General features: G+C 37.6%; 1 protein-coding gene across 3 annotated transcripts in view; it reads right to left on the reverse strand.

The window, feature by feature from the left end:
* The window catches only part of KDM3A (lysine demethylase 3A), a 51,027-nt gene that overhangs the window by 18,820 nt on the left and 17,330 nt on the right, over positions 1 to 14,877 (reverse strand). For all 3 annotated transcript variants that reach the window (XM_037039005.1, XM_037039012.1, XM_037039020.1), the window contains exons 9-12: positions 10,587 to 10,750; positions 8,619 to 9,136; positions 5,483 to 5,687; positions 1,370 to 1,584 (exon numbers count right to left, since the gene is read on the reverse strand). In XM_037039005.1, the coding sequence (XP_036894900.1) occupies positions 1,370 to 1,584; positions 5,483 to 5,687; positions 8,619 to 9,136; positions 10,587 to 10,750 (1,102 nt within the window). The remainder of the gene's footprint in view (positions 1 to 1,369; positions 1,585 to 5,482; positions 5,688 to 8,618; positions 9,137 to 10,586; positions 10,751 to 14,877) is intronic.

Raw genomic sequence — 14,877 nt, forward strand, 5'->3', positions numbered from 1 at the left:
GTTGGTTCCTTAAAAAAGCCCTGCTGATTCAGGAACGAAGTTACTAATATATTCCAAAGAAGTGTTTCTATATTCCAATCATTTATGTACCACCTTCTGGCAGTTACTTCAATTTTTTTCTCTAAATGTATTACTTTCATTTAAATGCATATAATAAAGAAACTTTGTATCTCTACCAAAATCAGAAAACCAGTATCACTTCTAAATAGAAGATTACAGGAGAAACAACTTGAATAAGAGTCTTGATTTTATTAGAATCTCTGCTACCCCAAGAGAATGGAGTGATTCTAAAGCTGCTCTTCTCTTCAGCATGACTTTGGTTGCCCCCAGAGCTCACGATCCCATTTCCCCACCTTGATCTGAATTCCTGGCTCCTGGGAATGCCCCAAATCCCATTCCTTGGATTCTGAGATGTAATGGTACCCATGCCTGCCCAGTAAATTGTTTTTGTTTTTAAGCTAGCTTCAGTTAGTTTCTGGTACCTATAATAAAAATTCTTAACACTGGTAAGTGTAGATGCTTATATGGAAACACCATTTGCCTATGCAAAGTTTGAAAAGATATCCACCAGAGGAATGGAAAGGCTTTAACTTTAAACTTTCAACTACTTGGGGGAAAAAAATGATGGAAGAAAAAGTGAGACTTAAAAGATAGATGCCCCTTGGTGCTTGTGGTCAGTTGTCTCACTTTTACAGAGGATGTGTACAGAGTGAGGTGTACTGTCCTCCCAGACATCATACCTTGAGATGTAACAAACGAGCTCTGGCTCTAATGTGTCTGTCACCCACACTGATTGATCCCTGTCATGCACTGGGCTCAGATCAGTGTGAGAGTAGAGGACACCTGCACACCCCCAGCTGAGATGCTAAATATTTCCTTATAACCTTGACTCTAACAGAATCATTTTTATCTGAGCTTGTTCCCATTCTCATTCCTGGGGCCCAGCCCACCAGACTAATTCAGTAAGTCTAGGGTACAACCTGTCCACTCCAATTTTCTTTAAAATATATTCCTAATTAAGAATCTTTATCTTAAAATAAATGAGCCTGAGGCCTCAAACCCCTTTTGGTGAACCTGCACTGCTGGTAAGGTTGTGCAAATTTCACCACCACCTCAACTTCACCTTTCTTAACAAAAAGGAGTTCCACTCCTTTAGTAATCGACCCACAGCAAAACCCACAGATAGGCAACTGGCTCTGATAAAACCAACAGGTAGAATCTGTCACAAAAAGAAAAATGCAACCTCATTACATCAAAGTCATCTAAACTTTGAGTAAAAACAAAACCCATGCAATCAAGACTTAAGCGTCATTCGGGAACAAAAATCAAGTTGGACTAAAAAATCCTAACCCCTAAGAGGTGCTCTTACTGTGTGGCTCAATAGTTGACATAGCTTCCTTTTCAGAAATCACCATTTGACAGAAGTGGTCTCCAATGTTGGCCAAGATATACTTTGCTGTGTCCAAATCTGTCCCCACAATGTTTTTGGTTAAAGGCAACCATAAGCCAATTGCTTCATTGTCATACTTGTTTGGTGTTAAGAAGCCTGCTACCCGCAACACACCATGTTTGTTGAATTGTAACCTAGAGCAAGTAGAAAAAAGAAAAGTCCATTTCACATACACGAAAAATTAATTTACAACTTATAGTTACTATTTAAATTATCAAATTCCTTCCTAGTTTTCTATAATCTCCGTGGTTAATTACAGCCAATTGTTATTTGGCAATGTCAGTAGAAAGATAAGAAAAAATCTGCAAAACTGTGATGGTAAACACCTGCCAGGCTTGGGGACAAGAACAATCAATCACAAGTTAAGAGAGAAGTAAAATGATGAACAGAAGGTGGTAAATAACCTGATCAGATCTGAATACAAAAACTGCTTCAAGAATAATGCTCAGCAATGGAAGGCTAACCCTGGACAGTCATTGAAGCCATGGCCACATAGATCCCTAAGGCATTTAGCACCAATATGAATCCTAGCTGCAAATTATGGTGCAAGCTTCTGGAGTAACAGGCAGTGTTAAGATGGGCCTCAGTACCTAAGAAAGAGAAATAAAAAGCAGAATACTTTCTCAGTATTCCATTTCAATATTTTAAACACTTGAATGTTTTCTCTAAGCTATGTGTTAATTTTTAATTTATTTTAAATAGAACATTATATGTCTAGTTGGAGACACACAGAAGTGGACAGTAAACACAGTGGTGTAGGAGATGACAGGTATAATAACACTCATTAAATTTTACAGGAACCAGGAGGAAGTGTTGATTATGGTGTGCCTGGGACTAAGGTAAAGACAGAAATAGTAATTAAGCTTGAGAAGGCATGGCAAAGAGACGCTACTTCATACAAAAGCAAAACAAAGCAAGGGTCTTGATGTCTTTGCTAGTCATTGGCAGTTACTAAAGCTCTTAAGTCTATGAGACACACATAGGGTTGCATTTTAGAAAAAACATTTATATAGAAGAACTTAGAATGAACTAGATATACACTAAAAGCTGCGTAACAGATGCAAACTTATTTTAAGCATTCCAAAAGAGAGATGCAAGTTTTTAATTGCTTAAATTAGAGATAGTTATTATCCTAAAACATGAATTTGAAAGCCATTCCAAAGGCATCAGAGATGGCCAACAGGGCTTTACACTGAGACCCCGCCCCATCCCTTCCTATTTTATCTGTAGGAGACTTTAATGAGAAACAAACTTGACAAGAAAGCTAGTGACAGCTTCCCTCTTCACCCTAAATATCAAGGGGGGAGGGGAGGGAAGCTCTGTTTTTTAAAATTATTATATTCTTTTTAAACAAAGGAGTCTGTTCTAGTTTCTATTGGACTAGCTTCTACTACAGAATATTAAGCAAAGGCACCTTCCCTTTCAGAGGCCAAAAATGGGAAATCAGCTAAGTCATAAAACCAATGATTTCTAGACAGTTACAAAATAGTAATTTTTTTCCTTTAATAATATTCAAAAGAAAGAAAAATTATCCCCTCCCTGAAGTGTCTCTACAACTTAAACCCAAACCAAACAATCTCTCACACAATTAGTCCAGTTATACCTTTCACATCAGAAGAGCTAATGACATGAAATCAAGCCTGTAATAGGAATACAGAGATCTGAACAAAGCATTACCATTTTGTGCTTTCTTCAAAACAGATACAAGTACCCACAAATATGTATACACCTTAACACACTTACCTGTGTCAAAAATTTTTTTTTTACCTAGACAGGAAACAGAATAGAGCTAACCTTTACTGAGAAATTAGTCTGGGTCAGGCGTTATTCAGAATATATACTAATATATGTGTATGTTAACATGCCAACCGTTACCATAGCTCTAAAGGCTACACACAAAATTTATCATGGCACTTTTGAAATTTTCTCAGGAATGAACAGGACAGGACAAACTACTACCTAAAAAATTCTAGTTCATTAACTAAACCTCGATTTAAAAATTACCAGCACTGGTTAATTAAATCTTTCACCTTTTACTAAAATGCCTATGCACTTAATTCAGTTCATCAGCAACTTTTAGTCTGGATAAAACTAAAAGGGAAAAGAAAATGGGAAGAAATTAAAGTCAACACTTAGGTGGGGTTTATGATTAGAACCAGTTGAACCTGAAAGTACCTAGATTTCTGAGAAAGTCAATCTTATCTAAAGTTCATCTGTAACTGAACACACTATTACAGATGAACTTGAAAACCAAAAACCAAAAACCAAAAAAGAAGATATGGCTGCCTTTTTTTCACTCGGGATCAAAAAAAAAATTTAATCTGGCTTTTAATAAATAAAATACACATGCCCTGGCTGGCGTAGCTAAGTGGATCAAGCGCAGGCTGCGAACCAAAGTGTTGCTGGTTTGATTCCCAGTCAGGACACATGGCTGGGTCACAGGCCAAGTCTCCACTTGGGGGCACACAAGAGGCAACCACACATTGATGTTTCTCTCCTTCCCTTTCTCTCTCTCCTAAATATAAAAATAAATAAATAAGTAAGTTATATATATATATATATAAATGGAAGTTTTCATCTATAAAACCGGAAAGGATTTTCTTTAAAGATATGCCTCTTCTTGCTGGCAAAGGTACACAGAAACAGGGATGTTCAAACCCTACCAATGGGAACACGGCTGCAGGTGCAACCTTCTTCCTGCAGGGCAATATGGCAGAACAAGAGTATCAAAGCCTTAAACATGTACAACTTCTGGCCCAGTATTGTCACTTTCAGTAATCCTTCCAAAGTAAATAAACAGAGATATGAAAAAGGAGATGATAATTTCTGCATTATTTTCAGTGGCATAAAATAATTCTAACACCAACCAGGGAATTGGTTAAGTGAATTATCAAACAATGTTATTATGGATTCTTACATAGTTATTCAAAAGTATTTGCAGAAAAAGTCAACACGATCAAGTGGTGGTTCCTACTATGGACTGGGAAAGTATTGCGAGTGAGACTCAAAACAGTCTTCGCGAGCATAATCTGGGGGTGCTGTGGGTTCCATTCCAGACCACCTCAATAGAACAAATATTGCAATAAAGCCAAGTCACATATATTTTGTGTGCATATAAGTTATGTTTACATTATACTGTAATCTATTAAGCATACAATAGCATTTTACCTTAAAAAACAATATATAAAACCCAAGCTGGGTAGCTCAGTTGGTTAGAGCATCATCCCAATACGCCAAGGTCAAGGGTTTAACCCCTAGTCAGAGCTCATACTAAAAACCAGTGAATGCATGAATAGTTCAAACAAAACTGATGCTTCTCTCTTTTCCTTGCCCTTAAAATTGATAATTTTTTAAAAAACGAACATGCCTTAAACTTTATTTCTAAAAAATGCTAACCATCATAAGCCTGTTGGAAAAATGGTGCCAGCAGACTGGCTTTACTTCAGGTCCCCTCAAACCTTCAATTTGTGTGTGTGTGTGGGGGGGGGAAGGCAGTATTTGTGGAACACAGTAAAATGAGATATGCCTGTACAATACACCAAGTAGTATATATTTGGTGTATACACCATTGTGTATACACCAAATATACACAATACACTTGAATATATTTTATAACCATATATACACTAAAATGCATTGAAAAGTTAACAGTAGTTATTTTTATTAGTTTTCCAGAACCTTCAGGATTTTTCTGCTTGTTAACTTTTAGAAATAGAAATTTTATTTTTAAGCTTCTTTGCTTTAAAAAAATTAAGTAATATGCCGTAAGGTCTAGATTGCCCTGGGCATAGGAGAGCAAAGGGGGAGAAATTGGGACAACTGTAATAGAATAACAGTAAAATATTTAATTAAAAATAAAATAAATATGTATTTATATATGTATATACATAAATATAAAAGGTCCAGACTGCCCAATGAGGGATTAAAAATAATATCACTACTCTTTTTAGTTCTGGATTTATTATTGCTAGGAAGGGGGGAAAAAGTATGCTCTAGGACCCAGATTATCTGAGTTTTCTCCCACTGCCTCACCTTCTAAAGTGAAAGAAGCGACAAAACACAGGTGAATCTTTCTGTTGTTCTTTATCCTTGCGGAGACTGTCCAAGCGACACTCCCGGCACTTGGGCAGCTGTGCAATAATGTTCATACAGGAGTCATCTTGTACAAAGGCCTCCCCACTCTGCTGCAGCTTCTTGAGTTTGGCTGGGTCAGTCAAAACCGACTTCCGGGAATGGACTAGCAAAACAAAAGATTCAGGCAGTGGATCTCAAATTTTTAAAATATGACATCAATGTGTTACTAAAATTTATTCAAAAGGCCAGTTATCCCAAAGTGAGCACTCGTAAATAACTGGTTCAATTGTCATTCCTAAAAATGGCTTCACAGAAGACAGCTCTCAGAGCAATTAGAAGTTTTATTCTCTTTATAAGGTAATTTTCATTTGGTGAACCTATTTGGCAACTTAAAACCCCAAATTCAACAACCAGATTCAAAATTCCAAGAAGTGTATACTTCTTTTCACAAACCTAGATAAGAGAAAATTTCAGGAAGATTTTCCCATGCCAGACCCTTAATTCAAACTCACTGCAACATTAGCAGTGCACAGCGGTGGGTTCACCTCATCCAATACAACACTGTACAGAGGTCAATCCTGTCACACTCAAAAAAAAAAAAAAAATTACACTGGCTTAAGGTGTGTTCTCTGCAAAAGCTAACCATTCTAATAAAATAAAATAAAATAAAACCAAATAGCTCTCCTGCACAGGCCCTTTGGTCTACAAAAATAAGAGCTATCTTCTAAATGCTTCCATGAGATGTCACCTGATCCCTTGACATGTCTTCAATTTCCTTCAAATATATATTCCATTCAGGGTTATGAGCACTGGCTAATGACAGGATTAGGATTCTAAGTAAATGTATGTTTGAAGTTTTAACTTGTAATGGACAGTAGAAATGAAAAGAAAATGTTAACATGGTTTCTAAAGAAAAAAAGTAGTGATGAAACAGGAAACAGCAATCCCTGTGTTGGCCTAAATAATACAGAAAGGAATCCATTCATAAGCCAAGAGCACTGAAGAATATTTCATATGAAACTGACAGAAAAGACCTTTTCTCCTCAGGGACCAAGGGAGCTGAGAAAAGGGAGGTAGATTCTTAGGCAAACAAATGGAAAACACACAAAAAAACCCTTAAAACAACTTCTGGGGAACGAGCCAGAGATGAGTAGGAAAGAGTAGTGGTTTTTGAGGAAATTGAAAGAAAGATCTCAAACCAAAGAAGGCTTTAAATAAATAAGCATCTTCAATATTGCCCTAGAGGTAATCTAATCTTACCTCTCTTTTAAAGCAGGACAAGAGCACACTGTAAAATCCTAAAAACATGCTGTCAGGCCTTGATCCCTTAAACATTATTACTCAGTAATAGTGAAAGAGAAGGTAAAGAGATCACTAGCTCAAGGATGGAATTTTAATTACTCATATTGAAAAGGCATCACCCTTTGAATTGAACCAGGTTTTCAGACCACAGGCAAAAAGTCCAAAGGTTATCTTATCTGTTCGGTCCTGGCTTAAAAGAGGAAATATCTAGAAATAAGCAAATTGAACTATCTATATCCAGCTCTCTACTGAGGAGAGTAAAGTAGATCCTATCAATGATTCTCTATTCAAAGCAGAGCCCAGAAGAAAAGCAATGCCAGCTTCTGGGGAGCCACACAGTGATCTGACAGGAAAAAGGCTGTTGCTCCTCTCTAGCCCGCGTTAGCCCCCAGGCAGAGCGAGGGTGGGAGAGCCAGGAACAGCCAAGCCACCAGCGGATCTTTCCATACCCACCTCGACACAAATGGAATCTATGCAGAGATCCTGCTAGGCTTCTGACCACATTCTCACAGGCCTCAGCCAAGAAGTCCCAGTAGAGAGGAAGCATAGAATGTAACTAAGTTTTTCTCTTAAAATCACTTTAGGTGGGACACAGTTGCACAGCCTACCAAGTGAGACAAAGCGAGACTCCAATTCACTTATCTACCTATAATGTGCTTACCAATGTAGAATTTTTACTGTTTTTTCACATGATATTAAAATACTTTGCCTCAAAACCTAGCTGAATGTGAGGGCTGATGACTCAAAAAGAAAAGAAATAGAACAGGGATGTGGTTATGAATATTCAGTTTCTTTTGGGAGTTATACAACTCCTGAGAACAGTATACTCTTATGCAATTAATTTTATGTAAATTAATAGCTATATCAATTTCCACCTCAAGAATAAAGCTGGATTAGAAGTACCATTAGGCAAAAAAATTTTTTTTCTATTTCTCCTATTCTATATCAAAAAGGCCCACAGTTGAATTCATCCATCTTGTCCTATAGTTTCAGAGGTCTCCAGTAAAAGCAAGAGTGTGGATCATACTCATTTTTTACGTAGCCAAGTGTTTTTTAAGTTATCAAAACCCACATAAATTTCCCCACACAGCTGACAATTATCAAAGGTACTTTTAAATTTTAACACCTCTCAACCTTTGACATACTGAAGCCATTTAGTTTTAATTCTAGTAAGAAAGCTTCTGATAACTACCACCATTAAATGCCTCCTTAAACTTAACATATGTAAATGAAATACAGTGTACCATTTTCTCACTAATAAGAATATTCAGTTTTAAACTACAGGTTCAGCAGGACATTGCTCTTAAGCAAACAGACTCTGCAGGTGTTTCAGCCCTGTCCTTAATATCTTTAACTAAATTCCATTTTCTAGACATGGTGATGCAATTCTCTAACTTCTAAAAAAAATTCAGATCTGAACTACCTATGTGAGCATAAAACCTGGATGTTACAGAAAAATGTGTTAGGCTGAAGATAAAGTAATTATCAGATTACTTTAGACTTTGTTCCATTTAAGTCATATGGTAAATGCATATAATGGAATTCTGGCCTTTAAAATCTTGATCCTTAAAACACAGGTTATCTGTATTTCTATACACAGGAAACCAGATCCAGCAAAATAATAACAGTAATCATTTCTGAAGTCTTGGAATTTTACCTTCTCCTTTGAACTTTTCTGACTGTATGAACTTACTCTATAATAATTTCTATATTTTTTCCTAATAAGGTAAGATAAACTATCATCTCTTAGTTTATCATCTCTCTACTAATAAACTTATGTAGAAACACTCACCATTCTGGATTTTATTGTTGCTTCTTGTACAATAGCTTTCATTATCTACTTTTACTGAAGATTCCTTTAAATTCTGTGATTGGCAACTTAAGGTCGAAGGTTCTACCTTTTTTTCCACACAACTATTAGGGTTATCACCATTGATAGCAGCTTTCCCTTCCAGCTTATTTGAAAGAAAATCAGATGTGGAAGGTGCAAGTTCTAAGTGCTTCTGCAGTTCAGGAGTACTGGCAATTTCCAATTCTGCCACAGAAGAAGCTTTTGTAGGTAAGCACGCCTTCAGAAGGCCAGTTGACGGTTGTGGAACAGATTCCAATTCGTTTTCCTGATCAGCACTGGTCTTCAGCTGGGTACAGCTACCTTTTGGTTCACTCAGCGTTTCTAAGTCTCCAGTTCTAATCTGAGAGGACTCTGAAGGGAGTAACCCTACATTGCAGACATCTGGGTTTGTTTTCAGTATTTGCGTCTTCATATTTAGGGAGGAAGAAAGTTCTTCTGGTAAACTCTGTTTATGACATCTAAAAAAAAATATGGAAAACTAGTATTTTAGGCCTCTTTTGTCTCTTCCCTAACAAAAACCATTGTCTGGTTCCCTAAAGCAACCAAAATAAAAGAGAGGGAAAAAAACACCCTACTTTTATTAAAGAATTAAGGATAGGTTCTTGTGAACTAGAGTTGGAATTAAAAATATTTGAAGCTCTGCAAAAATATTTCGAACATTCAGAAAACTAAAACCTTAAATTCTATCTGCATGTGCTCATGAATCCTGAATTCCTTCAATTTAGTTCTACTTCTTACACCATAAAGAACTTTAGCTTCCCCTCAAAACAGTGTCATAAGGAACCAAAACCACCACCAGCACAAACCTCTGTCCTGCTATGAACAGCATTTAACAGCACCAACACTGGAAAATTTCACTGTTGTTTGATCAGGGATCAGGACCCAAAGTAAATAGAAGAGCTAACTGACTACACTTCCTTGTTCACAGAATGAACTGGTAATCACCCCCCTCATTTTAATAGGGGTACCCTTTAAGAAACTTTTTGTTTCTCTGAAATTCATCCCAAAGTTCTTTCCCCAGCAAACAAAAAGTCCTCTGTCCTGTTATATTTTTTCCCCTTGCCTCTAAAAAAGGATTTCATCCCGAGAGGAATTTCACATTAGCACTCTTATTAGATATCTTTGCCTGGGTACCACTGAACTTCTTACTGTTCCCTCTCTCTACTCAGAAGACTGCTCTCCCTTCCATCTAACCACCATGTAGTCATCCTCCAAGTTCTATCCCACGGAGCCCACTTTCTTCCCAGTAAATTAATGTGCTCAAACACTGTCCCACTTTTTGCAGTAGTCTTCCAAACTACTTCTATGTCAGTCTCTCTGTCCATATCTCAAGTCTTTACCAACTATCTGCACTCCACCACCATTCCTCAGAGAGATCCTTCCCTTAAAACTCTTCTCTCTGTGAACCTACCACATCTCTCACCTAGACCCAGGGTCTGGGCTGATGATAACCATGTTTCCCTCTTCTCCACACTCCCAATGACCCTGGTTTTCCACACACAACCCATCTTATCCTTTTTCCTTGAAGGCATGCATTTGTTCTACAACTGCTGCAGTACGTCAATTGAGCATTCTCACTCTATCAAGTTAAAGCTGCTCTTTCTTTATTTCTGTAACCTTTTCATTTCTGAAACACTTTCTACATTCTTCTGCAGGCCTACTCACTTTACACTTCCGAAGGCACCTGACCAATTTGGAAACTAATAAACTTCCCCCTGCCCAGACAACCTGAAATATAGTGAATGGCAGGTCATTTCACAAAATTTTAGCTATACTAATTTCTCTGTCTATGAAGCACTGAATGTGAAAAAGTCTTACCACCTGAGCGATGTAAGTTCATTTATGAAGAACTGTGGCTAAAATAGTTTTCTTCTCCTTATTATCTTTTCCAAAGAACAAATAACTCACCCTTGAGGAATTCTTGCTCCAAGGTTAGGTGGAGAATTGGCAGCTTGGGGAGTACTCTGCTGTCTTGGGTCCTTACCCGGTGGAGCTGCTGGAGTACAGCTGAGCAGGATATCCTTACAAACTGTTGTGTAGACAGACTGCACAGAACAGGTACTGGGAGAAGCCTAAAAGATACCAAATCAACAGATAGTAAAAGGATAAAGTCCCTATTTGGGGAAATATGAAGTGCTAGCAAGATTCAAGTTTATTTGTTTGGTTTAGTACTAAACAAGCATAATACCTTCACCAAATAAAAAGGACAGGAGAACAAGTGATAAATCACAAAATTAAGGACTTATATCTGAAGGCTGTTAATTAATCACTCTGGCTTTTCACAAAATGACTCTTCCTATAAAAAGTTAGAGCAGGTCTTTTTTCACAGACCTGTGAATCATTATGCCAGGAAAAAGCAGCCAAGTGGCAATCACTTTAATAATGCAATGCACAGAAGTGAGCTTTTAACAGTCTTCAAATCGTGGCAGCTTCACATGCATTCAGTTTAACATTACTTGAGTGCCCATCACGCACTTACTGTGTAGACTGGCAGGAGACCAGACCACATAGGACTCTTGTAGGCAGTGGTGCCTACTGGATACCAATATAAGCCTTTACAATGCAGTAAAGGTTGAGGACACGGTTCTTGTTCTTATGTGGCTCATCAAGTCACAAAGGTCATCCCATGCTGCAAAAAATATCAAGTCAGGGCTGTGGGACAAAGCTGGGACACCCATCCCCTTCCCTTTTCATATAGTTTTATCTTTATAAAACTGTATGGAGTGGACCCACTCTTCTTCCTAGTTTGTACTATCCACAAAAATAAACTTTCTACATGGGAAGAAAATGAAGAGATTAAACTCAACTCCAGACAACTAAATAATCTATGGCTAAACTAGGTGAAATCCATTCACCATCTTCATCAGCCTCAAGTCATATGCCATTCTCAATCCTCCCTTTCACACCACAATGACCTTTAAATACACCTCACTGCCTAACCTAAAGTTGAAACATCTTTCAAATTTTTTCACTTTCTAGTTAACTTCTAAAGTTTGATGTAGACCTCACAATTCTGAGTATATTTATGTGTTGTCTACCCACAAGTCTTTTCCTCAGACATTTACTCTGGAGACCTTGAAAAGACTAATATATGCTAAATAGAAATATATTTTAAAAATTTACTTAATCACCATCAAAGTTTTGGCATAGCTTCTAACTACTTTAAAGTACTAAATTACCTGATTATTTATTATACTACTTTATTTTATTTTTTTAATATTTTTTATTCAATTCTTGTTCAATTACAGCTTTCTGTCTTATATTATTATACTACTTTAGTCAACTTTAGTTAAATAATTAGTTTAGTGTTCTCCAGAAGGGTTTTGCTGGGGAGGCTTTGGTACTGTATGTATATCCTTGGGATGAGTCAGCTTTACCTCCTTGGGCCTCAGTTTCCTAATCCCTAAAATGGGGACATTAGATAAATGTATTCCTAAATCCTATTTAACTCAATTTTATAATTCTCCAATTAAAGATTAATCTCCTGAAGTTTAAATGCCAAGTCATTTCAAAATGCTTATTCAAGGCTCACTTTTACTAAGCATCTTCCCTCATCTCATCTTCCTTTCTCTTAATTATGTTTAGCATTGATGCACTAATACAATACCCTTTCTTAAATTACTCTCCTGAGAATAATACCAGGTCTGTCCAGAGACACTGTTGAGTGAACAAGTGTACTGTGTGGTTGCAGCACTCACAATAACTGATCGAGTAGAGCAACAGATCCGCATCAGGTTTTGCATTAAGCTTGAAACTATTCAGGCGATTCAGAAGGGCACAGCTATGGGCAGCTGATGCAGGTCTGTGGTAAATGACAGCTGCATCACAACAACACACCCACTAAGGCATTATGTCTCATGTAGAGCGTTTTGGCAAAATCTCAAATCATCCAAGTGACTCAGCCCCCCTACAGCCCAGATTTGGCACCCTGCGATTTCTGACTTTTCCAGAAACTAAAATCACTTTTGAAAGGGAAGAGACTTCAGACCATTAATGAGATTCAGGAAAATACAATGGAGCAGCTGATGGCAACTGGAAGAACTATGTGAGGTCCCAAGGTATCTATTTTGTAGGGGACTGACGTGTTATTGTCTTATATACAATGTTTCTTGTATCTTCTTCAATAAATATCCCTTATTTTTCATAGCACATGGCTGGATACTTTCTGGACAGACCTTGTTGTATACTTAAGAAATTTAGATTACAACCTAGGCATCAATTTTTATTTTATATAACATCATTGAACTGATCAAGTCAAAAAATCCTCTGTCTCATTTTTCATATCCAATCAAAGAATCAGTAAATACTGCCTTTATTTCTAAACTATTTGTGGAATCTATCCCTTTCTATGCCACCACTACCACCATCTTTCCCCTACATTACATGTCTCCTAACTGGCCTGACTTCCAATTTTTCCCTGAACATTCTGCCCAAAGTTAATTCTACTAGAGAGTAATCTTTATAAAATATGAACCAATCAGATTATATCACTCCATTGCCTACAAAACTCTATGTGGTCTGGTCTCCCCCAATCCTCTCTACTCACTCCATTCCATTTGTCTACACTGCTCCAACTATACCACCTTATTTTCTGGGTTTCAAATGTTCTAAGTTCTTTCTTGTTTGTGTTTTTGTACCTGCTATTCCACCTGGCTGGATAGCTTTCATGTGACTGGCTTGTTCCACCCCTTCACCCTCATACCTGCTCAATTGTCACCTCCTCAGAATCTCTGATGACTCTTTCCAAAGCAGTACCTCACTAGCCACCCCTTTATCTTTACCATATTACCATGTTTGTGTCTTTTATTACATTATCACACTGTGAAAGTACCTTTATTTAATGTTAGTCTCCTTGCAACATAATGTACACTTCTAAGGGCAAAGACCCTGCTTGTATCCACTGTTATACCTCATAAAGCCAGCCACATAGTAGATGCCCAACAAGTAAGACCAGTGGAATGTGTGTGTGAACAAATGCTGTTAGTACTTAGTATTTCAAAATAACTATAATTGTTATGAGTTACCCCAAGAGCCAGGCAGTAACACTCACCAATGTTTAGCACACATAAAATATTCAATAAATATTTGCTGGAAAGAGGGATGGAAGGATAGAGGAAGGAAGGAGGAATCTGCTGTTTGTTACGATGGTTGCTCACCACACTAAGAAAAAGATCTGGAGCACAGTGGCAACAACACAGTGGTAAAGAGTACTGGGTGTTGGTATCAGACCTCGGTTTGAATCCAGGCTCTGACACTACCTGGTACATTATTTAACCTCTCTATGATGCAGTTTCCTCCATCATAAGATGAGAGCAATGAAGCATACTTTATAGGGCTGTGCTTTACACCACAGTGCCTGGTACATGGATTAGCTGTCTCAAAGCAGAAAAGCATCACAAAATTTTTTTCAGCTCAGTCACCATAACTTAGGATGTTTTTCCTTAAAAACTGAAGTATATCACCCTACAACTTTCCTAAGGGTTAGCTCAACAGGATAGGGCTTCAATTCCCAACCTCATCTTCACATACACACTGCTGCACTGGCCTCTGACTTGACAAGGGTCAAAGTTTCTTCTTACCTGAAGAGTTTTCCCTGAAGGTCTTCTATACCAGTCATGGCAATAGTTCCTCCCTGCCAGCAGACGGAGATAATATAATTGAGTGTTTGACGATATTCTAAAAAGAACACTGCTGGCTCACTCTTCAGCAAACTCTCCTAATTAACCAAGCAACGTCCTAACTCTGAGGAACAGTCTGCTAGGCAGAGAAGACCTTCAAGGAGCCAGATGTTACTGGCAAAAATGTTTATCTTATCCAAAAATATTCATCAGAGCAATCAAGCGTCTCCTCTACCTACTTCTGAACTCCTGTCATTCAAGACCACCCAAAAGTAAACACTTTGCCAGTCCACACAACTAGGAAGTGCAAACACTATGAGATGTGTGCCAAGTGTGTTACTGTACTCATCTTTCACTCACACATTCAAATAAACTCTCTTTCCCCACTTGTTCCACTTGTTCCACTACCTCTCTAGCTGTCTCAAAATCTAAGCCAAGCCAGGGTTTCCAAAACTTGCCTGATTACAAGAATCACTCAGGATAAAAAAGAGTATTTACTGATATTCACAATATCCTATAAAGGAATCAAGGAGGCAAAAAGAGCACGATTTTTGGTTTAAAAAGGGGGGAGGGCTCCATGA

This window comes from Sturnira hondurensis, unplaced genomic scaffold, assembly GCF_014824575.4.
Source record: "Sturnira hondurensis isolate 20B ecotype Veracruz unplaced genomic scaffold, ASM1482457v3 Scaffold0002039, whole genome shotgun sequence".
Lineage (NCBI taxonomy): Eukaryota > Metazoa > Chordata > Mammalia > Chiroptera > Phyllostomidae > Sturnira > Sturnira hondurensis.